The sequence below is a fragment of the Musca autumnalis genome, unplaced genomic scaffold, assembly GCF_047663935.1.
Source record: "Musca autumnalis isolate F117 unplaced genomic scaffold, ASM4766393v1 scaffold_93, whole genome shotgun sequence".
NCBI classification, from domain to species: domain Eukaryota; kingdom Metazoa; phylum Arthropoda; class Insecta; order Diptera; family Muscidae; genus Musca; species Musca autumnalis.
This window is the reverse complement of record NW_027412454.1, coordinates 325,401-350,845: the sequence shown is the minus strand read 5'-3', so window position 1 is coordinate 350,845 and position 25,445 is coordinate 325,401. Positions and strand designations below refer to the sequence as shown.

The 25,445-nt window shown below is 32.7% G+C and overlaps 9 protein-coding genes across 9 annotated transcripts; 5 read left to right on the top strand and 4 right to left on the bottom strand.

Annotated features, from left to right (window-relative positions):
* Positions 1-3,627: 3,627 nt before the first annotated feature.
* LOC141388549 (histone H2A) lies at positions 3,628-4,015 on the top strand. Its single transcript, XM_073958468.1, has one exon. The coding sequence runs from the start codon at positions 3,641-3,643 to the stop codon at positions 4,013-4,015; it is 375 nt and encodes a 124-aa protein (XP_073814569.1). The 5' UTR covers positions 3,628-3,640.
* A 2,488-nt stretch (positions 4,016-6,503) lies between these two features.
* On the bottom strand, positions 6,504-6,815 carry LOC141388552 (histone H4). Its single transcript, XM_073958471.1, has one exon. It carries the CDS (start codon positions 6,813-6,815, stop codon positions 6,504-6,506), a length of 312 nt encoding a protein of 103 aa, XP_073814572.1.
* Positions 6,816-9,374: 2,559 nt separating this feature from the next.
* On the top strand, positions 9,375-9,785 carry LOC141388548 (histone H3). Its single transcript, XM_073958467.1, has one exon. It carries the CDS (start codon positions 9,375-9,377, stop codon positions 9,783-9,785), a length of 411 nt encoding a protein of 136 aa, XP_073814568.1.
* Positions 9,786-13,682: 3,897 nt separating this feature from the next.
* Positions 13,683-14,552, bottom strand: LOC141388516 (histone H2B). Its single transcript, XM_073958433.1, has 2 exons — positions 14,517-14,552; positions 13,683-14,063 (listed from the first exon to the last, which is right to left on the bottom strand). Exon 2 carries the CDS (start codon positions 14,055-14,057, stop codon positions 13,683-13,685), a length of 375 nt encoding a protein of 124 aa, XP_073814534.1. The 5' UTR covers positions 14,058-14,063; positions 14,517-14,552.
* LOC141388547 (histone H2A) lies at positions 14,338-14,712 on the top strand. The gene has a single exon (XM_073958466.1). It carries the CDS (start codon positions 14,338-14,340, stop codon positions 14,710-14,712), a length of 375 nt encoding a protein of 124 aa, XP_073814567.1.
* Positions 14,713-17,203: 2,491 nt separating this feature from the next.
* LOC141388446 (histone H4) lies at positions 17,204-17,515 on the bottom strand. Its single transcript, XM_073958360.1, has one exon. The coding sequence runs from the start codon at positions 17,513-17,515 to the stop codon at positions 17,204-17,206; it is 312 nt and encodes a 103-aa protein (XP_073814461.1).
* Positions 17,516-17,836: 321 nt separating this feature from the next.
* LOC141388546 (histone H3) lies at positions 17,837-18,247 on the top strand. The gene has a single exon (XM_073958464.1). It carries the CDS (start codon positions 17,837-17,839, stop codon positions 18,245-18,247), a length of 411 nt encoding a protein of 136 aa, XP_073814565.1.
* Positions 18,248-22,144: 3,897 nt separating this feature from the next.
* LOC141388449 (histone H2B) lies at positions 22,145-23,014 on the bottom strand. Its single transcript, XM_073958362.1, has 2 exons — positions 22,979-23,014; positions 22,145-22,525 (listed from the first exon to the last, which is right to left on the bottom strand). Exon 2 carries the CDS (start codon positions 22,517-22,519, stop codon positions 22,145-22,147), a length of 375 nt encoding a protein of 124 aa, XP_073814463.1. The 5' UTR covers positions 22,520-22,525; positions 22,979-23,014.
* Positions 22,800-23,174, top strand: LOC141388545 (histone H2A). The gene has a single exon (XM_073958463.1). The coding sequence runs from the start codon at positions 22,800-22,802 to the stop codon at positions 23,172-23,174; it is 375 nt and encodes a 124-aa protein (XP_073814564.1).
* Positions 23,175-25,445: the final 2,271 nt, after the last annotated feature.

Here is a 25,445-nt window from a genome sequence, read left to right as displayed (position 1 = left end):
TATATAAATTTGTTTTAATTTAGTAAAATTTTAGGATAATTTTGTAAAATTATAATTTTTTTTTTTAAATATTTATCAAAAATTGTATCACATAGAGATGGCGAATATTTCTTGGCCATTTGAAATGCGTAATACTGCATTTTAGGAAAAAATTTTCTTTTAAGAAAATTGTTTAAATCTTGTATTATTTTTACAAAATTGTCATAGAAAATGGATTTATTTATTTTATTATATACATTTTTGCAAAATATATCCAAATTTTTAACGAAATCTGGAAAAAAGTACGTGTGAAAAACTTCAGTAATTCTATATGGTTTTTTCCTTGATATGTACTAGCAAAGGAAGAATTATTTTTGGAGAATATTTTTTGCAAAAAATGATGAAATGTTTACTAAATTTTAACGAAAATGTCCTCATATTTTATTAAAAATTAATTTTTGAGCGATTTTCATTTAATTTAGCAAAAATATTTCAATTTTCAAAAATATTACCTTTGACAGTGAATGTTTGTCCATAGGTGGTATACGGTAATGGGAAGATTTTTTTTAACTTTTCCAAAGAAATAACTACTTTTTATGAATAATGTTATAATTTGGTGTAAATATAAAGATTCTGAAATGTTTTTTAAGAAATTTTTATAAAACTTAATTAGATTTGAGCTTTTAAATTTCTTTGAAGAAAAACTTTTCTTCATTGAAAATATGCCAACAAGAGGATTTCTGCCGTCTTGGACCACATAAAGATTTTGAATTTTTTTCACAGTGAAAATGTGAAATTTGTCAATATTTTAATTTTATCCTAAAGTAAACATATCAGGCTTTATTCTCAAACAGAATTTGGAAAATATTTTTTGAAAAAATTCATAATTTTTTCAAATTTAGTTACAAATTTGTGATTACATTTTTACAATCTGTGAAGTTAAACGCTTATAACTTTTAAACGGATAAAGGAAATTACAGCAAATTTTCGTTAAAATATGGCCTGATATCTATACAAGAAATGTGTAAAATATCTTTTATAAAAATATTCAAAGATTCTTCAGAAAAATTAAATTCCTACGAAAACTTTTGTAAAAAATTAAACACGCTTCCACACAATATTTCGAAAAATATAGCTATTGACTACTATGCACTTCTCATCTTTTCAATGTACCTACCATTTTTAAAAATTGCCAATAACAATTTAATAGTACACATAAATTTGTGAGTGTATTTGTGTTACAGTGAAATATAAACATAAAAGTGAATAATCATGTCTGACGCCGCCGTTGTTGAAGCCACCGCCTCCCCAGTTGCCGCTGTTGAGAAAAAGGCACCAAAGAAGGCCGCAGCCAAAGCAAAGAAACCATCAGCTGCCCCTACTCATCCACCAACCCAACAAATGGTTGACGCCGCCATCAAAACATTGAAGGAACGTGGTGGTTCATCATTGCCTGCCATCAAGAAATATTTGGCCAGCACCTACAAGGTTGATGCCCAAAAATTGGCTCCTTTCATCAAGAAATATTTGAAGAGCGCTGTTGCCAGTGGAAAACTCATCCAAACTAAAGGTAAGGGTGCTTCTGGTTCATTCAAATTGTCCGCCTCGGCTTCCAAGGAACCCAAAGCAAAGACTGCTGAAAAGAAGAAGAAGGCCCCAGCTGCTGAGAAGAAGAAGAAGGCTGCCCCTAAAAAGGCCGCCGGTGAAAAGAAAACCGCTGCCAAGAAGCCATCTGCCGCCAAAAAGACCGCTGAGAAGAAGAAGGCTGACAAAACAAAGGCTAAGGCTGCCAAGAAAACCGGTACAGTTAAGGCTAAACCAGCAAAAACCGCCGCTAAAGCATCTGCCACCAAACCAAAGGCACCCAAGGCAAAAACAGCAGCTGCTAAACCCAAAAAAGCCGCCGCACCAAAGAAGCCAGCTGCCAAGAAAGCCGCCGCCAAGAAGTAATTTTTCCCAGAAAGATTACTTGTTGACAACATTTTTCGATATTCGAAAGCATAATATCTAACAGCCCTTTTCAGGGCTACAAATTAAATTCAAAAAGAGAAAATCTTTACTTCAAACTATTTATTATTACTACTATTTATTGTTTTATTACCTAAATAAATAAGAAAAATACACACGTGTCTGATTTTAGGAAAATTTTACCCTCACTAATTACTTTTCCTATTAGGTAATTACCATTGAGCCTGTTTTATTATGGGCATTCCACAAAATAACACCACATACGGATTAAAATTTTAGTCCGGGTCATAAAATAAATGTGACTAATTTTTGTTTGTCTAATTATGGTCATTTTCATATAATTTCATATTTTTGGAATTTTTCATTTAATCTTCAAAAATGATAATTTTTCATTTAATCTTCAAAAATGATAATTTTTTCTCTTTGTAAAAATTGTTTGCTGGGTAAAAGGAGATTTTTTTAATCAGGAATGTTTTTCTATTCTAATGGAGTTATGTTGCAACTCTATTTTATTTCTCTTTCTATTTTTTCCATTGAAAAATGTCCCGTTAATTTTTGCGCCACCACCAAAAAAATTTCCCCTTAAAAATGTTCGCGCTTCATATTTGAGTGAAGTATTACAGGCAAAATGCTTATACATGCTTGTTGTTCGTTTATACATTTTTCGATATGGAGGTGACTGCCGACGGTAATACTAAGTAACACCGCACAAGCACACACACATACCCATACAGTGGATGGCGTGTTGTTGTACACACATTACACACATAGAGTAGCCAAGCAAGCAAAAAAGCAATATGAACCACGGCAAAACAAGAGTTGACGGCGTCATTTAGTAAATACATGGGAAAAATTATTATTTTTGCTAGAATATGAGGAATTTTAAAATTATTTTGGTAAGTTTCTTTATTAAAAAATGTAAATAATGGAAAATAAGTGTTTCGACAAAAATTTGATCTCTTTTAAAATGTTTTTTGTGGCCCTGAAAAGGGCCTTTTATGTTTGAATTTCGACGAATTGATGAAAAAATCAAGGCATTTACTTGGAGCTGGTGTATTTAGTAACAGCCTTGGTACCTTCAGAGACAGCGTGCTTAGCCAATTCACCGGGCAACAATAGACGGACAGCAGTTTGGATTTCCCGACTGGTGATGGTAGAGCGCTTGTTGTAGTGGGCCAAACGAGAGGCTTCGGCGGCAATACGTTCGAAGATGTCATTCACGAAACTGTTCATGATGCTCATGGCCTTTGACGAAATACCAGTATCAGGATGGACTTGCTTCAACACTTTGTAAATGTAGATAGCGTAACTCTCCTTACGCTTGGTACGTCTCTTCGATTTATCGCCCTTGGTGATGTTCTTTTGGGCTTTGCCGGCCTTCTTTGCTGCTTTACCACTGGTTTTTGGAGGCATTTTTCACTTTTTATTTTTTGAATCACACAAACACTTTTAACACTGTTCACAAATGATAAAAACCCAGTACCCAAACAGAATATTTCAAGCATTATGTGCTCAAATGTTTCAGGTAGTCGCAGTTGCTGTGTGGAATAGTGGCCAAACAACCCCAGTTTTCGATGTGTGTGTATTAAATGAGCGAGAGAAAAGTATAAATACTAGGGGTTCAAGTGAGTAACGGCATCATTCTGTGTTTTTTCAGTGCTAAGTGAAGTGTTCAAAAAAATATTAAGTGAAAATGTCTGGTCGTGGTAAAGGTGGCAAAGTTAAGGGAAAGGCAAAGTCCCGTTCAAATCGTGCTGGTCTTCAATTCCCCGTCGGTCGTATTCATCGTTTGTTGCGCAAAGGCAACTATGCTGAACGTGTTGGTGCCGGTGCTCCAGTATATTTAGCCGCCGTCATGGAATATTTGGCTGCTGAAGTTTTGGAATTGGCTGGTAATGCTGCCCGTGACAACAAGAAGACTCGTATCATTCCCCGTCACTTGCAATTGGCCATCCGCAACGACGAAGAATTGAACAAATTGCTGTCCGGCGTCACTATTGCTCAAGGTGGTGTATTGCCAAACATCCAAGCTGTTCTCTTGCCCAAGAAGACCGAAAAGAAAGCCTAAATTATCTCGAAAGGTATTATGGAAAAAATACAGACCATCGTATAAGAAGAAGAAAAATCCATACAAAATTCAACCAATCCGTCCTTTTCAGGACGACAAAATATATTTAAAAAGAGAAAAAATCTATTCAAACTATTAATTTTCATTATTTACATTTTATAGGAAAAGAATAAAAATGACCAAAATTTTAATATTTACATTTTATAGGGAAAAAATAAAAATTCCCAAAAAATGATATTTTTCTTAATCGGCGACAACCCTTGATTATTTTGCAAATGACATTTTTTCTTTCATATTTCCTTAGAAAATATGTTCGTTTGTTGTAACTGTTTTTCATTTCTACCCCCCTCAGCAGAATTGTGTTTGTTTTATGTCGCTTTAGTTTTTCACAGAAATAGCGAGACAGATAGAGAGACAGAGAAAGAGAGAGAGCGAAAAAGAGATCATTCGTCTCATCGATGATGTTCGCGCCAATATTCCTTAATCGATGTTCCCGCCAATGTTCGTTCATCGTAAGTTGACGATGTCTGTTATGAATGTGTGTGTGTGGTGTTGTGTGTTTGTTAGTTAGAATAACCAAATGCCTTTACTTACGTTGACGATGATGATGGCCGTTGTTAATGTTGTTGTTGTGGTTGTTAGAGTAGTAAATTATTGGGAAAAAGACTTCTGCCGCCGCGAATTTTGAGGAGAAAAAAGTAACTGTATTTGGAAAGGAAAAAATGCAGAAATGTGCGATTTTGGTGATGTTGTCAGAGCATAGAGTTAGTAATAGAGTGATGACAACATGAAGTGCGCACGGAAAAATTTTTATTTTCAAAGGGAAAAAAGTAGAGTTGTGGAAATAAATTGAGGATCATTGTTAGAAAATAACCAAAATACATAAAATAGAAGAAAAATATGTGATTTTTGTGGACATTTAAGAAAGAAATAAATTATTTTTAGTGAAAAATAAGAAGAAGAAGAAGAAGAAGAAGAAGAAGAAAATTTTCAATGATTTCAACATAAAGTAAAAGAATTTATGTGATTTTTGGGACGTTTGAGAGAAAAAATAAAATATTTTTAGTGAAACATAGGAAGAAGAAGAAGAACTTTTTTAATAATTTCAACATAAAGTAAAAGAAATTTAGAAAATTATGTGATTTTTTTTGGTAATTTAAGGAAATGTGATTTAGTGAAACAAGAAGAAGAAGAAAATTTTCAATAATTTCAACATTAAGTGAGAGAAATTTAGAAAATTATGTGATTTTTTGGACATTTAAGAAAAAAATATTTTTTTAGGGAAACATAAGGAGAAGAAGAAGAAAATTCTCAATAATTTCAACATAAAGTGAGAGAAATTTAGAAAATTATGTGATTTTTTGGAGGATTATGTGATTTTTGAATAAATAAGTAAAAGATAAAATTTTTCTATGCGAGTTCATGAAATGTAAGAAGAAGAAGAAGAATTTTTCAATAATTTCAACATAAAGTGGGAGAAATTTAGAAAATTATGTGATTTTTTGGAGGATTAAGTAAAAGATAAAATATTTTTATATGAAATCATGAAACATAAGAAGAAGAATTTTTTCATGAGCAAATTTTTGAAAAAAGAGATGCTATAAAAATTTTTTAAATATAATTTTAAGAAAAATCGCAGTAAATATTAACAAAATTCAAACTAATTTAATGAAAATTTTTTTAAAAAAGGTAATTTTCATTTTAATTTAAAAAATTTAATAACAATTTTTAATAATTTCATCACAAAATAACAAAAATTTTTACTTGAAGGAAAAAATAAGTACATAACATCGCAGTCAAAAAGATATTGTTGGCTTGGCATAGCATTGATGTGCGTTAGTTATATGAACAAACACACGCACACACCGACCGACGCTAGCGTATACACACATCGTCGTATTATCAAGCAAGCAAGCAGCTACCCTAACAACGAGAGTTGCCGGTAGAACATGTATTAGTGGAAATAAAGGAACATTTTTGTGTATTACGAAAAAGGAATGATCAGAGTTGCCGACGGTAAACATTTTTGAAGGCAAAAAAAAGAAGAAGAAGAAGAAAAAATGTTAAGAAAAAAGGTAATGATCAGAGTTGCCGACGGCTAACATTTTTGAAGGAAAAAAATGGAAAATTATTTGACGATGGAAACAAATTTATGAAAATAAAATTAAATGAGCAGAGTTGCCGAAGGCATTTATTTTTGAAGACAAAAGGGAATATTATTTGAAAAAAAAAAATATGAAATGTGGAAAATGAAAGAAAAAATAAAATGCACTGAAAAAAGTAATATGAAAGAAAATATTTTATGGTTAGTTTTATTTTTCATATATTAAGGTAAGTAGTTTTATTTTTGATATATTTTATTAATTTTTTTATGTTTTTGTAATTTTCAACAAGAAAATATCTCTTTTTAAATATTTTTTGTGGTCCTGAAAAGGACCGATTGTTTTGTTGTAAAAGAAAAATTCTCCAAATAGCGTCAAGAAAATATTTAACCGCCGAAACCGTACAAAGTACGACCTTGTCTCTTCAAAGCATAGACGACATCCATAGCAGTGACGGTTTTACGCTTAGCATGTTCGGTGTATGTAACGGCGTCACGAATAACGTTTTCCAAAAACACCTTCAGAACACCACGGGTTTCTTCGTAGATGAGGCCAGAGATACGCTTTACACCACCACGGCGAGCCAAACGTCTAATAGCTGGCTTGGTAATACCTTGGATATTATCACGTAACACTTTACGGTGACGTTTAGCGCCACCTTTTCCCAAGCCTTTGCCACCTTTACCACGACCAGTCATTTTTCACTTTTTTAAAAATCACTTAACACTTCACGAAAGCACAAGAACGAATGTTTTTTCGAAGGCTGGCGGCTTCTATTTATACAAAAATTGGCCTGTTTGACTAACCAAGAGTCTTAATGGAATACACATGTATTTGTGTATGTGTTAGTACACATTTTGGGCGCGCACAGCTGTCTTTACTGGTTTACCCACCCCTAATCATAGCCGCCTCTTCGAAATTTTCTATAAATACCGCTATATGGATGGATGGCACAGTGGATTCTGAGCTTAAAGCTCGAACAGTAAACATCAAGTGTGATGGAAGTTAGCTAAAGTGCAAAGTGAAAACAAAAGTGAAAATGAAGTGAAATCTATTCTTCTTTTGGAGATAAATTTTGTTTCAAACTCAAGAAGAAGAAGAAGAAAATTAGCCTAAGGGCAAAAGACTCTAAAATGTCTGGTCTCGGCTCTAGCGCCGAGAACAAAAAGACTATAAAAACTGCTGAAAGTGTCCATAATAATGGAAATAGTGCTAAAACAAAAAGTGCTAATGATGAAAATAGAAATAACGCCGATGGTTTTGTCACTATCGCGACCAAAAGAAAAAAGCTAAACAAAAACTTAAATAATGATATAAACAATAAAGAAGAAGAACTAAAAAAAGATGAAGAACTAAAAAATTTAACTAACAAATATAAAAGAATACTAGAAGAGAGTATACAAGAAAAACAAAAAATAAAAAGTCTTGAAGACAAAATAAAACAGCTAAATTTAACAGTACAACAACTGATAGAAACAGGCAATATACAAGTGGATGTTCACATACCTAATGAGTGGACAAAAAATAACAACACCAATAGTGACATTATGCACAATAATGAAAATCAAAATAAGCAAATTCAAGATGCGAATAATATTAAACTAAAAAGTGATTGGGCAGATGAGGCAGCCGTAGACCTCATGGATGCCGATGTTGAAGACCAAACAACAGCAACGCCGGCTGTTTGCAACGTAGATGACACACAACCGGGGGACGTACTCAATGGAACAAAAGCAAATGAGAGCAGCTATAATAACAACATGAACAGCAATATTAATACAAAAAAATCAAAAGGTAAGGCCAGCCCACCCCTTTTTAAAATTTATAATGAAAACTTAAAGAATTTTTCATTGAAACTAAAAAATTTCTTGAATCATATGTTATTTACAACAAATACTATAAATAAAAACTTATTTCATCTTAAACTCACAAAACCTGAAGACTATGAAACAGTCCGTAAATATTTAGAATCGCAACAAATATCATTTTATACATACACTCCAAAAGATTTTAAACCCAATACTTTATTAATTCAAAAACTTTCATCTACATTCGAACAAGCCGATGTAGAAGAACTCATAAAAGAGACTAACCCAAATCTAAAACCAAAGAAAACGGTTAAACTAAAGGGCGATCGATGGCTAGTGCACTTCCCGCACGATGTTGATACTAAGTCATTTTCTAGACTTCAATACCTGTTGACACACAAAGTCAAAATAACAAAATATAAAAGAGATGGTTTGGTACAATGTAGAAATTGCCAACGTTTTGGTCACATTTCCACAAATTGTAGATTACCCTACAGATGTGTGAAATGTGGAGAATCACATGGTCCGCGCAATTGCGCAATTCCCCCAAAGGACCAGAATAATCAAATAAATATTGATACCGATCCCAATACGGGTGAAATTATAAAAACTGTGGGAAAACCAATTAAATGTGTTAATTGTAATATTTTCGGCCATGTGGCCAGTGATAAAAATTGTCCAAAACGCCTGGAAATCCAGGAAAAAATAAATCAAAAAAGAATGACTACTATAAACAGTCAACCAAGGCAGTTTACTAGCCGGAAAGTAACTAGCGGCATTTCATATGCCAACGCTGCTAATATAGCACAACCCGCAAACCTCAATAGGAATATAGCAGTCACAGATAATAATGTGGCAAAAACTTCCCTTCAAATTGATAAAACAATGGACTTTTTTGAAAATGAATGCAAACGGCTATTGGGAAAAGATTTTCTCACATGCATAAAAAAACTTGGTGATTTTTCAGATACCTACCGTCAACTTAAATCAGATGACGAAAAAACAAAAGTGTTATTTGGCTTATTAGTAAGCCTAAAATTGGAGTGATCTTAAATAATATCTTTATTACTATTATTTATTTTATTTAGTTTTAAGGGGCACTGCCCATTAGCATTAAGTAGTTTAAGAAAAAATCACAATGGTAAACCTCGTTTTTGATCCCTTTTTTCCGAGGTAGTATTAATCAAAATGCTTAATTTTATAACTTAAACAATGGCTGGCCTTACCAATCTTAAAATATCAAATATGTATGTATATCTCTAGAAAAACAAATTAAATTTGTGTTAGAGTAAGTAATATTATAAGTTCATACGCATGTATAAAATATTGTATCTAACTGAATTTGGGAAATAAAACTGAAACTGAAACTGAAACTGGATGGCACAGTTATTACAGTGTTAACAGTGTTTGTGTGCATACCTAAGTGAAGTGAAAAAACTAAAGTGAAAAATGGCTCGTACTAAGCAAACTGCCCGTAAATCAACTGGTGGAAAGGCTCCTCGTAAGCAATTGGCCACTAAAGCTGCTCGTAAGAGTGCCCCAGCCACCGGCGGCGTCAAGAAGCCTCATCGTTTCCGTCCTGGTACTGTTGCCTTGCGTGAAATCCGTCGTTACCAGAAGAGTACTGAATTGTTGATCCGCAAATTGCCCTTCCAACGTTTGGTTCGTGAAATTGCTCAAGATTTCAAAACTGATTTGCGTTTCCAGAGCTCTGCTGTTATGGCCTTGCAAGAAGCCAGTGAAGCATACTTGGTTGGTCTTTTCGAAGATACTAACTTGTGCGCCATCCATGCTAAGCGTGTCACCATCATGCCTAAAGATATTCAATTGGCCAGACGTATCCGTGGAGAACGTGCTTAAATTCTTGACGTTTTAAAAACATATTTTTTACAACAAAACAATCGGTCCTTTTCAGGACCACAAAATATTTATAAAAAAGAGATTATTTTTTCATCAAACTATTTATCATTTTTAACATTTTAAATAAATAAATATTTTTCTTTGTGTTTATTTCATTTTTGAGGCTGATTTTAGGAATATTTTAAAATTTTCTTGTATGAGTCATATTTGACGGCGTCAGTAAAAATTTCCCATTAGAAGACACATTTTATTCTTCTTCTTGAAAAAAATATAATATTACAATTTTCCCTTTCAAAGACACATTTCTGCTTCTTAAAAAAGTATTGAAATTTGCTTCTATAGGAAATTTTTGACGGCGTCAGTAAAATTATTCAATTAAATATTTTGTTCTTCTTCTTGACACAAAAAACAAAAATTATGTTATAATTTTTCCCTAAAAAGACATTTTATTCTTCTTCTTGAACAAACTTATTGAAATTTCCTTCTATATGTCATTTTTGACGGCGTCAGTAAAATTTTCCCATTGAAATGCACATTTGTGTTCTTCTTCTTCTTCCTTTTCTATGTGTATTTTTGATGGCGTCAGTAATATTTTCCTATTAAAGTATACATTTATTCTTCTTCTTTCTTTTCTATTGGTCTTTTTGACGCCGTCCGTCCATATTAATTTCTTCTTTAAAGACAATGTTTTTTCTTCTTCTTATTTTCTTCATAACAAATATTTGTTCTATTGAACTTGTTTTTGTGTGTATACTAATGTCCACAAGGCATATGTTCACTAAATTTGGCGCGAAATGTTCTCTGCAATAATGCTCTCATTATTTCTCACTCAATATGGTTGAAATTTTTTGGCGGCAAATGCTCTCTGTTTTGTTTTATTTTTCTTTTCAGATAATGATGAATGAAATATGCAATTTTTTTCTTTTCAGCAATATATATTTTTTAATTTAGTAAAATTTTAGGATAATTTTGTAAAATTATAATTTTTTTGAAAATATTAATCAAAAATTTTATCACATAGAGATGGCGAATATTTCTTGGCCATTTGAAAGGCGTAATACTGCATTTTAGAAAAAAAATTTCTTTTAAGAAAATTGTTTAAATCTTGTATTATTTTTACAAAATTGTCATAGAAAAGGGATTTATTTATTTTATTATATACATTTTTGCAAAAAATATCCAAATTTTTAACGAAATCTTGAAAAAAGTACGTGCGAAAAACTTCAGTAATTCTATATGGTTTTTTCCTTGATATGTACTAGCAAAGGAAGAATTATTTTTGGAGAATATTTTTTGTAAAAATTGATGAAATTTTTACTAAATTTTAACGAAAATGCCCTCATATTTTATTAAAAAGTAATTTTTGAGCGATTTTCATATAATTTAGCAAAAATATTTCAATTTTCAAAAATATTACCTTTGACAGTGAATGTTTGTCCATAGGTGGTATACGGTAATGGGAAGATTTTTTTAACTTTTCCAAAGAAATAACTACTTTTTATGAATAATGTTATAATTTGGTGTAAATATACAGATTCTGAAATGTTTTTTAAGAAATTTTTATAAAACTTAATTAGATTTGAGCTTTTAAATTTCTTTGAAGAAAAACTTTTCTTCATTGAAAATATGCCAACAAGAGGATTTCTGCCGTCTTGGACCACATAAAGATTTTGAATTTTTTTCACAGTGAAAATGTGAAATTTGTTAATATTTTAATTTTATCCTAAAGTAAACATATCAGGCTTTATTCTCAAACAGAATTTGGAAAAATATTTTTGAAAAAATTCATAATTTTTTCAAATTTAGTTACAAATTTGTGATTACATTTTTACAATCTGTGAAGTTAAACGCTTATAACTTTTAAACGGATAAAGGAAATTACACCAAATTTTCGTTAAAATATGGCCTGATATCTATACAAGAAATGTGTAAAATATCTTTTATAAAAATATTCAAAGATTCTTCAGAAAAATTAAATTTCTACGAAAACTTTTGTAAAAAATTAAACACGCTTCCACACAATATTTCGAAAAATATAGCTATTGACTACTATGCACTTCTCATCTTTTCAATGTACCTACCATTTTTAAAAATTGCCAATAACAATTTAATAGTACACATAAATTTGTGAGTGTATTTGTGTTACAGTGAAATATAAACATAAAAGTGAATAATCATGTCTGACGCCGCCGTTGTTGAAGCCACCGCCTCCCCAGTTGCCGCTGTTGAGAAAAAGGCACCAAAGAAGGCCGCAGCCAAAGCAAAGAAACCATCAGCTGCCCCTACTCATCCACCAACCCAACAAATGGTTGACGCCGCCATCAAAACATTGAAGGAACGTGGTGGTTCATCATTGCCCGCCATCAAGAAATATTTGGCCAGCACCTACAAGGTTGATGCCCAAAAATTGGCTCCTTTCATCAAGAAATATTTGAAGAGCGCTGTTGCCAGTGGAAAATTGATCCAAACTAAAGGTAAGGGTGCTTCTGGTTCATTCAAATTGTCCGCCTCGGCTTCCAAGGAACCCAAAGCAAAGACTGCTGAAAAGAAGAAGAAGGCCCCAGCTGCTGAGAAGAAGAAGAAGGCTGCCCCTAAAAAGGCCGCCGGTGAAAAGAAAACCGCTGCCAAGAAGCCATCTGCCGCCAAAAAGACCGCTGAGAAGAAGAAGGCTGACAAAACAAAGGCTAAGGCTGCCAAGAAAACCGGTACAGTTAAGGCTAAACCAGCAAAAACCGCCGCTAAAGCATCTGCCACCAAACCAAAGGCACCCAAGGCAAAAACAGCAGCTGCTAAACCCAAAAAAGCCGCCGCACCAAAGAAGCCAGCTGCCAAGAAAGCCGCCGCCAAGAAGTAATTTTTCCCAGAAAGATTACTTGTTGACAACATTTTTCGATATTCGAAAGCATAATATCTAACAGCCCTTTTCAGGGCTACAAATTAAATTCAAAAAGAGAAAATCTTTACTTCAAACTATTTATTATTACTACTATTTATTGTTTTATTACCTAAATAAATAAGAAAAATACACACGTGTCTGATTTTAGGAAAAATATTACCCTCACTAATTACTTTTCCTATTAGGTAATTAACATTGAGCCTGTTTTATTATGGGCATTCCACAAAATAACACCACAAACGGATTAAAATTTTAGTCCGGGTCATAAAATAAATGTGACTAATTTTTGTTTGTCTAATTATGGTCATTTTCATCTAATTTCATATTTTAGGAATTTTCCATTTAATATTCAAAAATGATAATTTTTTCTCTTTGCAAAAATTGTTTGCTGGGTAAAAGGAGATTATTTTAATCAGGAATGTTTTTCTATTCTAATGAAGTTATGTTGCAACTCTATTTTATTTCTCTTTCTATTTTCCCCTAATTCTATTTTTTCCATTGAAAGAAGTCCCGTTAATTTTTGCGCCACCACCAAAAATTTCCCCTTAAAAATGTTCGCGCTTCATATTTGGCATTGGCGTAGTGAAGTGTTACAGGCAAAATGCTTATACATGCTTGTTGTTCGTTTATACATTTTCGATATTGGTGGTGACTGCCGACGGCAATACAAAGTAACATCGCACAAGCACACACACACATACCCATACAGTGGATGGCGTGTTGTTGTACACACATAGAGTAGCCAAGCAAGCAAAAAAGCAATATGAACCACGGCAAAACAAGAATTGACGGCGTCATTTAGTAAATACATGGGAAAATATTATTTTTGCTAGAATTTGAGGAATTTTAAAATTATTTTGGTAAGTTTCTTTATTAAAAAATGTAAATAATGGAAAATAAGTGTTTCGACAAAAATTTGATCTCTTTTAAAATGTTTTTTGTGGCCCTGAAAAGGGCCTTTTATGGTAGAATTTCGACGAATTGATGAAAAATCAAGGCATTTACTTGGAGCTGGTGTATTTAGTAACAGCCTTGGTACCTTCAGAGACAGCGTGCTTAGCCAATTCACCGGGCAACAATAGACGGACAGCAGTTTGGATTTCCCGACTGGTGATGGTAGAGCGCTTGTTGTAGTGGGCCAAACGAGAGGCTTCGGCGGCAATACGTTCGAAGATGTCATTCACGAAACTGTTCATGATGCTCATGGCCTTTGACGAAATACCAGTATCAGGATGGACTTGCTTCAACACTTTGTAAATGTAGATAGCGTAACTCTCCTTACGCTTGGTACGTCTCTTCGATTTATCGCCCTTGGTGATGTTCTTTTGGGCTTTGCCGGCCTTCTTTGCTGCTTTACCACTGGTTTTTGGAGGCATTTTTCACTTTTAATTTTTTTAATCACACAAACACTTTTAACACTGTTCACAAATGATAAAAACCCAGTACCCAAACAGAATATTTCAAGCATTATGTGCTCAAATGTTTCAGGTAGTCGCAGTTGCTGTGTGGAATAGTGGCCAAACAACCCCAGTTTTCGATGTGTGTGTATTAAATGAGCGAGAGAAAAGTATAAATACTAGGGGTTCAAGTGAGTAACGGCATCATTCTGTGTTTTTTCAGTGCTAAGTGAAGTGTTCAAAAAAATATTAAGTGAAAATGTCTGGTCGTGGTAAAGGTGGCAAAGTTAAGGGAAAGGCAAAGTCCCGTTCAAATCGTGCTGGTCTTCAATTCCCCGTCGGTCGTATTCATCGTTTGTTGCGCAAAGGCAACTATGCTGAACGTGTTGGTGCCGGTGCTCCAGTATATTTAGCCGCCGTCATGGAATATTTGGCTGCTGAAGTTTTGGAATTGGCTGGTAATGCTGCCCGTGACAACAAGAAGACTCGTATCATTCCCCGTCACTTGCAATTGGCCATCCGCAACGACGAAGAATTGAACAAATTGCTGTCCGGCGTCACTATTGCTCAAGGTGGTGTATTGCCAAACATCCAAGCTGTTCTCTTGCCCAAGAAGACCGAAAAGAAAGCCTAAATTATCTCGAAAGGTATTATGGAAAAAATACAGACCATCGTATAAGAAGAAGAAAAATCCATACAAAATTCAACCAATCCGTCCTTTTCAGGACGACAAAATATATTTAAAAAGAGAAAAAATCTATTCAAACTATTAATTTTCATTATTTACATTTTATAGGAAAAGAATAAAAATGACCAAAATTTTAATATTTACATTTTATAGGGAAAAAATAAAAATTCCCAAAAAATGATATTTTTCTTAATCGGCGACAACCCTTGATTATTTTGCAAATGACATTTTTTCTTTCATATTTCCTTAGAAAATATGTTCGTTTGTTGTAACTGTTTTTCATTTCTACCCCCCTCAGCAGAATTGTGTTTGTTTTATGTCGCTTTAGTTTTTCACAGAAATAGCGAGACAGATAGAGAGACAGAGAAAGAGAGAGAGCGAAAAAGAGATCATTCGTCTCATCGATGATGTTCGCGCCAATATTCCTTAATCGATGTTCCCGCCAATGTTCGTTCATCGTAAGTTGACGATGTCTGTTATGAATGTGTGTGTGTGGTGTTGTGTGTTTGTTAGTTAGAATAACCAAATGCCTTTACTTACGTTGACGATGATGATGGCCGTTGTTAATGTTGTTGTTGTGGTTGTTAGAGTAGTAAATTATTGGGAAAAAGACTTCTGCCGCCGCGAATTTTGAGGAGAAAAAAGTAACTGTATTTGGAAAGGAAAAAATGCAGAAATGTGCGATTTTGGTGATGTTGTCAGAGCATAGAGTTAGTAATAGAGTGATGACAACATGAAGTGCGCACGGAAAAATTTTTATTTTCAAAGGGAAAAAAGTAGAGTTGTGGAAATAAATTGAGGATCATTGTTAGAAAATAACCAAAATACATAAAATAGAAGAAAAATATGTGATTTTTGTGGACATTTAAGAAAGAAATAAATTATTTTTAGTGAAAAATAAGAAGAAGAAGAAGAAGAAGAAGAAGAAGAAGAAAATTTTCAATGATTTCAACATAAAGTAAAAGAATTTATGTGATTTTTGGGACGTTTGAGAGAAAAAATAAAATATTTTTAGTGAAACATAGGAAGAAGAAGAAGAACTTTTTTAATAATTTCAACATAAAGTAAAAGAAATTTAGAAAATTATGTGATTTTTTTTGGTAATTTAAGGAAATGTGATTTAGTGAAACAAGAAGAAGAAGAAAATTTTCAATAATTTCAACATTAAGTGAGAGAAATTTAGAAAATTATGTGATTTTTTGGACATTTAAGAAAAAAATATTTTTTTAGGGAAACATAAGGAGAAGAAGAAGAAAATTCTCAATAATTTCAACATAAAGTGAGAGAAATTTAGAAAATTATGTGATTTTTTGGAGGATTATGTGATTTTTGAATAAATAAGTAAAAGATAAAATTTTTCTATGCGAGTTCATGAAATGTAAGAAGAAGAAGAAGAATTTTTCAATAATTTCAACATAAAGTGGGAGAAATTTAGAAAATTATGTGATTTTTTGGAGGATTAAGTAAAAGATAAAATATTTTTATATGAAATCATGAAACATAAGAAGAAGAATTTTTTCATGAGCAAATTTTTGAAAAAAGAGATGCTATAAAAATTTTTTAAATATAATTTTAAGAAAAATCGCAGTAAATATTAACAAAATTCAAACTAATTTAATGAAAATTTTTTTAAAAAAGGTAATTTTCATTTTAATTTAAAAAATTTAATAACAATTTTTAATAATTTCATCACAAAATAACAAAAATTTTTACTTGAAGGAAAAAATAAGTACATAACATCGCAGTCAAAAAGATATTGTTGGCTTGGCATAGCATTGATGTGCGTTAGTTATATGAACAAACACACGCACACACCGACCGACGCTAGCGTATACACACATCGTCGTATTATCAAGCAAGCAAGCAGCTACCCTAACAACGAGAGTTGCCGGTAGAACATGTATTAGTGGAAATAAAGGAACATTTTTGTGTATTACGAAAAAGGAATGATCAGAGTTGCCGACGGTAAACATTTTTGAAGGCAAAAAAAAGAAGAAGAAGAAGAAAAAATGTTAAGAAAAAAGGTAATGATCAGAGTTGCCGACGGCTAACATTTTTGAAGGAAAAAAATGGAAAATTATTTGACGATGGAAACAAATTTATGAAAATAAAATTAAATGAGCAGAGTTGCCGAAGGCATTTATTTTTGAAGACAAAAGGGAATATTATTTGAAAAAAAAAAATATGAAATGTGGAAAATGAAAGAAAAAATAAAATGCACTGAAAAAAGTAATATGAAAGAAAATATTTTATGGTTAGTTTTATTTTTCATATATTAAGGTAAGTAGTTTTATTTTTGATATATTTTATTAATTTTTTTATGTTTTTGTAATTTTCAACAAGAAAATATCTCTTTTTAAATATTTTTTGTGGTCCTGAAAAGGACCGATTGTTTTGTTGTAAAAGAAAAATTCTCCAAATAGCGTCAAGAAAATATTTAACCGCCGAAACCGTACAAAGTACGACCTTGTCTCTTCAAAGCATAGACGACATCCATAGCAGTGACGGTTTTACGCTTAGCATGTTCGGTGTATGTAACGGCGTCACGAATAACGTTTTCCAAAAACACCTTCAGAACACCACGGGTTTCTTCGTAGATGAGGCCAGAGATACGCTTTACACCACCACGGCGAGCCAAACGTCTAATAGCTGGCTTGGTAATACCTTGGATATTATCACGTAACACTTTACGGTGACGTTTAGCGCCACCTTTTCCCAAGCCTTTGCCACCTTTACCACGACCAGTCATTTTTCACTTTTTTAAAAATCACTTAACACTTCACGAAAGCACAAGAACGAATGTTTTTTCGAAGGCTGGCGGCTTCTATTTATACAAAAATTGGCCTGTTTGACTAACCAAGAGTCTTAATGGAATACACATGTATTTGTGTATGTGTTAGTACACATTTTGGGCGCGCACAGCTGTCTTTACTGGTTTACCCACCCCTAATCATAGCCGCCTCTTCGAAATTTTCTATAAATACCGCTATATGGATGGATGGCACAGTTATTACAGTGTTAACAGTGTTTGTGTGCATACCTAAGTGAAGTGAAAAAACTAAAGTGAAAAATGGCTCGTACTAAGCAAACTGCCCGTAAATCAACTGGTGGAAAGGCTCCTCGTAAGCAATTGGCCACTAAAGCTGCTCGTAAGAGTGCCCCAGCCACCGGCGGCGTCAAGAAGCCTCATCGTTTCCGTCCTGGTACTGTTGCCTTGCGTGAAATCCGTCGTTACCAGAAGAGTACTGAATTGTTGATCCGCAAATTGCCCTTCCAACGTTTGGTTCGTGAAATTGCTCAAGATTTCAAAACTGATTTGCGTTTCCAGAGCTCTGCTGTTATGGCCTTGCAAGAAGCCAGTGAAGCATACTTGGTTGGTCTTTTCGAAGATACTAACTTGTGCGCCATCCATGCTAAGCGTGTCACCATCATGCCTAAAGATATTCAATTGGCCAGACGTATCCGTGGAGAACGTGCTTAAATTCTTGACGTTTTAAAAACATATTTTTTACAACAAAACAATCGGTCCTTTTCAGGACCACAAAATATTTATAAAAAAGAGATTATTTTTTCATCAAACTATTTATCATTTTTAACATTTTAAATAAATAAATATTTTTCTTTGTGTTTATTTCATTTTTGAGGCTGATTTTAGGAATATTTTAAAATTTTCTTGTATGAGTCATATTTGACGGCGTCAGTAAAAATTTCCCATTAGAAGACACATTTTATTCTTCTTCTTGAAAAAAATATAATATTACAATTTTCCCTTTCAAAGACACATTTCTGCTTCTTAAAAAAGTATTGAAATTTGCTTCTATAGGAAATTTTTGACGGCGTCAGTAAAATTATTCAATTAAATATTTTGTTCTTCTTCTTGACACAAAAAACAAAAATTATGTTATAATTTTTCCCTAAAAAGACATTTTATTCTTCTTCTTGAACAAACTTATTGAAATTTCCTTCTATATGTCATTTTTGACGGCGTCAGTAAAATTTTCCCATTGAAATGCACATTTGTGTTCTTCTTCTTCTTCCTTTTCTATGTGTATTTTTGATGGCGTCAGTAATATTTTCCTATTAAAGTATACATTTATTCTTCTTCTTTCTTTTCTATTGGTCTTTTTGACGCCGTCCGTCCATATTAATTTCTTCTTTAAAGACAATGTTTTTTCTTCTTCTTATTTTCTTCATAACAAATATTTGTTCTATTGAACTTGTTTTTGTGTGTATACTAATGTCCACAAGGCATATGTTCACTAAATTTGGCGCGAAATGTTCTCTGCAATAATGCTCTCATTATTTCTCACTCAATATGGTTGAAATTTTTTGGCGGCAAATGCTCTCTGTTTTGTTTTATTTTTCTTTTCAGATAATGATGAATGAAATATGCAATTTTTTTCTTTTCAGCAATATATATTTTTTAATTTAGTAAAATTTTAGGATAATTTTGTAAAATTATAATTTTTTTGAAAATATTAATCAAAAATTTTATCACATAGAGATGGCGAATATTTCTTGGCCATTTGAAAGGCGTAATACTGCATTTTAGAAAAAAAATTTCTTTTAAGAAAATTGTTTAAATCTTGTATTATTTTTACAAAATTGTCATAGAAAAGGGATTTATTTATTTTATTATATACATTTTTGCAAAAAATATCCAAATTTTTAACGAAATCTTGAAAAAAGTACGTGCGAAAAACTTCAGTAATTCTATATGGTTTTTTCCTTGATATGTACTAGCAAAGGAAGAATTATTTTTGGAGAATATTTTTTGTAAAAATTGATGAAATTTTTACTAAATTTTAACGAAAATGCCCTCATATTTTATTAAAAAGTAATTTTTGAGCGATTTTCATATAATTTAGCAAAAATATTTCAATTTTCAAAAATATTACCTTTGACAGTGAATGTTTGTCCATAGGTGGTATACGGTAATGGGAAGATTTTTTTAACTTTTCCAAAGAAATAACTACTTTTTATGAATAATGTTATAATTTGGTGTAAATATACAGATTCTGAAATGTTTTTTAAGAAATTTTTATAAAACTTAATTAGATTTGAGCTTTTAAATTTCTTTGAAGAAAAACTTTTCTTCATTGAAAATATGCCAACAAGAGGATTTCTGCCGTCTTGGACCACATAAAGATTTTGAATTTTTTTCACAGTGAAAATGTGAAATTTGTTAATATTTTAATTTTATCCTAAAGTAAACATATCAGGCTTTATTCTCAAACAGAATTTGGAAAAATATTTTTGAAAAAATTCATAATTTTTTCAAATTTAGTTACAAATTTGTGATTACATTTTTACAATCTGTGAAGTTAAACGCTTATAACTTTTAAACGGATAAAGGAAATTACACCAAATTTTCGTTAAAATATGGCCTGATATCTATACAAGAAATGTGTAAAATATCTTTTATAAAAATATTCAAAGATTCTTCAGAAAAATTAAATTTCTACGAAAACTTTTGTAAAAAATTAAACACGCTTCCACACAATATTTCGAAAAATATAGCTATTGACTACTATGCACTTCTCATCTTTTCAATGTACCTACCATTTTTAAAAATTGCCAATAACAATTTAATAGTACACATAAATTTGTGAGTGTATTTGTGTTACAGTGAAATATAAACATAAAAGTGAATAATCATGTCTGACGCCGCCGTTGTTGAAGCCACCGCCTCCCCAGTTGCCGCTGTTGAGAAAAAGGCACCAAAGAAGGCCGCAGCCAAAGCAAAGAAACCATCAGCTGCCCCTACTCATCCACCAACCCAACAAATGGTTGACGCCGCCATCAAAACATTGAAGGAACGTGGTGGTTCATCATTGCCCGCCATCAAGAAATATTTGGCCAGCACCTACAAGGTTGATGCCCAAAAATTGGCTCCTTTCATCAAGAAATATTTGAAGAGCGCTGTTGCCAGTGGAAAATTGATCCAAACTAAAGGTAAGGGTGCTTCTGGTTCATTCAAATTGTCCGCCTCGGCTTCCAAGGAACCCAAAGCAAAGACTGCTGAAAAGAAGAAGAAGGCCCCAGCTGCTGAGAAGAAGAAGAAGGCTGCCCCTAAAAAGGCCGCCGGTGAAAAGAAAACCGCTGCCAAGAAGCCATCTGCCGCCAAAAAGACCGCTGAGAAGAAGAAGGCTGACAAAACAAAGGCTAAGGCTGCCAAGAAAACCGGTACAGTTAAGGCTAAACCAGCAAAAACCGCCGCTAAAGCATCTGCCACCAAACCAAAGGCACCCAAGGCAAAAACAGCAGCTGCTAAACCCAAAAAAGCCGCCGCACCAAAGAAGCCAGCTGCCAAGAAAGCCGCCGCCAAGAAGTAATTTTTCCCAGAAAGATTACTTGTTGACAACATTTTTCGATATTCGAAAGCATAATATCTAACAGCCCTTTTCAGGGCTACAAATTAAATTCAAAAAGAGAAAATCTTTACTTCAAACTATTTATTATTACTACTATTTATTGTTTTATTACCTAAATAAATAAGAAAAATACACACGTGTCTGATTTTAGGAAAAATATTACCCTCACTAATTACTTTTCCTATTAGGTAATTAACATTGAGCCTGTTTTATTATGGGCATTCCACAAAATAACACCACAAACGGATTAAAATTTTAGTCCGGGTCATAAAATAAATGTGACTAATTTTTGTTTGTCTAATTATGGTCATTTTCATCTAATTTCATATTTTAGGAATTTTCCATTTAATATTCAAAAATGATAATTTTTTCTCTTTGCAAAAATTGTTTGCTGGGTAAAAGGAGATTATTTTAATCAGGAATGTTTTTCTATTCTAATGAAGTTATGTTGCAACTCTATTTTATTTCTCTTTCTATTTTCCCCTAATTCTATTTTTTCCATTGAAAGAAGTCCCGTTAATTTTTGCGCCACCACCAAAAATTTCCCCTTAAAAATGTTCGCGCTTCATATTTGGCATTGGCGTAGTGAAGTGTTACAGGCAAAATGCTTATACATGCTTGTTGTTCGTTTATACATTTTCGATATTGGTGGTGACTGCCGACGGCAATACAAAGTAACATCGCACAAGCACACACACACATACCCATACAGTGGATGGCGTGTTGTTGTACACACATAGAGTAGCCAAGCAAGCAAAAAAGCAATATGAACCACGGCAAAACAAGAATTGACGGCGTCATTTAGTAAATACATGGGAAAATATTATTTTTGCTAGAATTTGAGGAATTTTAAAATTATTTTGGTAAGTTTCTTTATTAAAAAATGTAAATAATGGAAAATAAGTGTTTCGACAAAAATTTGATCTCTTTTAAAATGTTTTTTGTGGCCCTGAAAAGGGCCTTTTATGGTAGAATTTCGACGAATTGATGAAAAATCAAGGCATTTACTTGGAGCTGGTGTATTTAGTAACAGCCTTGGTACCTTCAGAGACAGCGTGCTTAGCCAATTCACCGGGCAACAATAGACGGACAGCAGTTTGGATTTCCCGACTGGTGATGGTAGAGCGCTTGTTGTAGTGGGCCAAACGAGAGGCTTCGGCGGCAATACGTTCGAAGATGTCATTCACGAAACTGTTCATGATGCTCATGGCCTTTGACGAAATACCAGTATCAGGATGGACTTGCTTCAACACTTTGTAAATGTAGATAGCGTAACTCTCCTTACGCTTGGTACGTCTCTTCGATTTATCGCCCTTGGTGATGTTCTTTTGGGCTTTGCCGGCCTTCTTTGCTGCTTTACCACTGGTTTTTGGAGGCATTTTTCACTTTTAATTTTTTTAATCACACAAACACTTTTAACACTGTTCACAAATGATAAAAACCCAGTACCCAAACAGAATATTTCAAGCATTATGTGCTCAAATGTTTCAGGTAGTCGCAGTTGCTGTGTGGAATAGTGGCCAAACAACCCCAGTTTTCGATGTGTGTGTATTAAATGAGCGAGAGAAAAGTATAAATACTAGGGGTTCAAGTGAGTAACGGCATCATTCTGTGTTTTTTCAGTGCTAAGTGAAGTGTTCAAAAAAATATTAAGTGAAAATGTCTGGTCGTGGTAAAGGTGGCAAAGTTAAGGGAAAGGCAAAGTCCCGTTCAAATCGTGCTGGTCTTCAATTCCCCGTCGGTCGTATTCATCGTTTGTTGCGCAAAGGCAACTATGCTGAACGTGTTGGTGCCGGTGCTCCAGTATATTTAGCCGCCGTCATGGAATATTTGGCTGCTGAAGTTTTGGAATTGGCTGGTAATGCTGCCCGTGACAACAAGAAGACTCGTATCATTCCCCGTCACTTGCAATTGGCCATCCGCAACGACGAAGAATTGAACAAATTGCTGTCCGGCGTCACTATTGCTCAAGGTGGTGTATTGCCAAACATCCAAGCTGTTCTCTTGCCCAAGAAGACCGAAAAGAAAGCCTAAATTATCTCGAAAGGTATTATGGAAAAAATACAGACCATCGTATAAGAAGAAGAAAAATCCATACAAAATTCAACCAATCCGTCCTTTTCAGGACGACAAAATATATTTAAAAAGAGAAAAAATCTATTCAAACTATTAATTTTCATTATTTACATTTTATAGGAAAAGAATAAAAATGACCAAAATTTTAATATTTACATTTTATAGGGAAAAAATAAAAATTCCCAAAAAATGATATTTTTCTTAATCGGCGACAACCCTTGATTATTTTGCAAATGACATTTTTTCTTTCATATTTCCTTAGAAAATATGTTCGTTTGTTGTAACTGTTTTTCATTTCTACCCCCCTCAGCAGAATTGTGTTTGTTTTATGTCGCTTTAGTTTTTCACAGAAATAGCGAGACAGATAGAGAGACAGAGAAAGAGAGAGAGCGAAAAAGAGATCATTCGTCTCATCGATGATGTTCGCGCCAATATTCCTTAATCGATGTTCCCGCCAATGTTCGTTCATCGTAAGTTGACGATGTCTGTTATGAATGTGTGTGTGTGGTGTTGTGTGTTTGTTAGTTAGAATAACCAAATGCCTTTACTTACGTTGACGATGATGATGGCCGTTGTTAATGTTGTTGTTGTGGTTGTTAGAGTAGTAAATTATTGGGAAAAAGACTTCTGCCGCCGCGAATTTTGAGGAGAAAAAAGTAACTGTATTTGGAAAGGAAAAAATGCAGAAATGTGCGATTTTGGTGATGTTGTCAGAGCATAGAGTTAGTAATAGAGTGATGACAACATGAAGTGCGCACGGAAAAATTTTTATTTTCAAAGGGAAAAAAGTAGAGTTGTGGAAATAAATTGAGGATCATTGTTAGAAAATAACCAAAATACATAAAATAGAAGAAAAATATGTGATTTTTGTGGACATTTAAGAAAGAAATAAATTATTTTTAGTGAAAAATAAGAAGAAGAAGAAGAAGAAGAAGAAGAAGAAAATTTTCAATGATTTCAACATAAAGTAAAAGAATTTATGTGATTTTTGGGACGTTTGAGAGAAAAAATAAAATATTTTTAGTGAAACATAGGAAGAAGAAGAAGAACTTTTTTAATAATTTCAACATAAAGTAAAAGAAATTTAGAAAATTATGTGATTTTTTTTGGTAATTTAAGGAAATGTGATTTAGTGAAACAAGAAGAAGAAGAAAATTTTCAATAATTTCAACATTAAGTGAGAGAAATTTAGAAAATTATGTGATTTTTTGGACATTTAAGAAAAAAATATTTTTTTAGGGAAACATAAGGAGAAGAAGAAGAAAATTCTCAATAATTTCAACATAAAGTGAGAGAAATTTAGAAAATTATGTGATTTTTTGGAGGATTATGTGATTTTTGAATAAATAAGTAAAAGATAAAATTTTTCTATGCGAGTTCATGAAATGTAAGAAGAAGAAGAAGAATTTTTCAATAATTTCAACATAAAGTGGGAGAAATTTAGAAAATTATGTGATTTTTTGGAGGATTAAGTAAAAGATAAAATATTTTTATATGAAATCATGAAACATAAGAAGAAGAATTTTTTCATGAGCAAATTTTTGAAAAAAGAGATGCTATAAAAATTTTTTAAATATAATTTTAAGAAAAATCGCAGTAAATATTAACAAAATTCAAACTAATTTAATGAAAATTTTTTTAAAAAAGGTAATTTTCATTTTAATTTAAAAAATTTAATAACAATTTTTAATAATTTCATCACAAAATAACAAAAATTTTTACTTGAAGGAAAAAATAAGTACATAACATCGCAGTCAAAAAGATATTGTTGGCTTGGCATAGCATTGATGTGCGTTAGTTATATGAACAAACACACGCACACACCGACCGACGCTAGCGTATACACACATCGTCGTATTATCAAGCAAGCAAGCAGCTACCCTAACAACGAGAGTTGCCGGTAGAACATGTATTAGTGGAAATAAAGGAACATTTTTGTGTATTACGAAAAAGGAATGATCAGAGTTGCCGACGGTAAACATTTTTGAAGGCAAAAAAAAGAAGAAGAAGAAGAAAAAATGTTAAGAAAAAAGGTAATGATCAGAGTTGCCGACGGCTAACATTTTTGAAGGAAAAAAATGGAAAATTATTTGACGATGGAAACAAATTTATGAAAATAAAATTAAATGAGCAGAGTTGCCGAAGGCATTTTTTTTTGAAGACAAAAGGGAATATTATTTGAAAAAAAAAAATATGAAATGTGGAAAATGAAAGAAAAAATAAAATGCA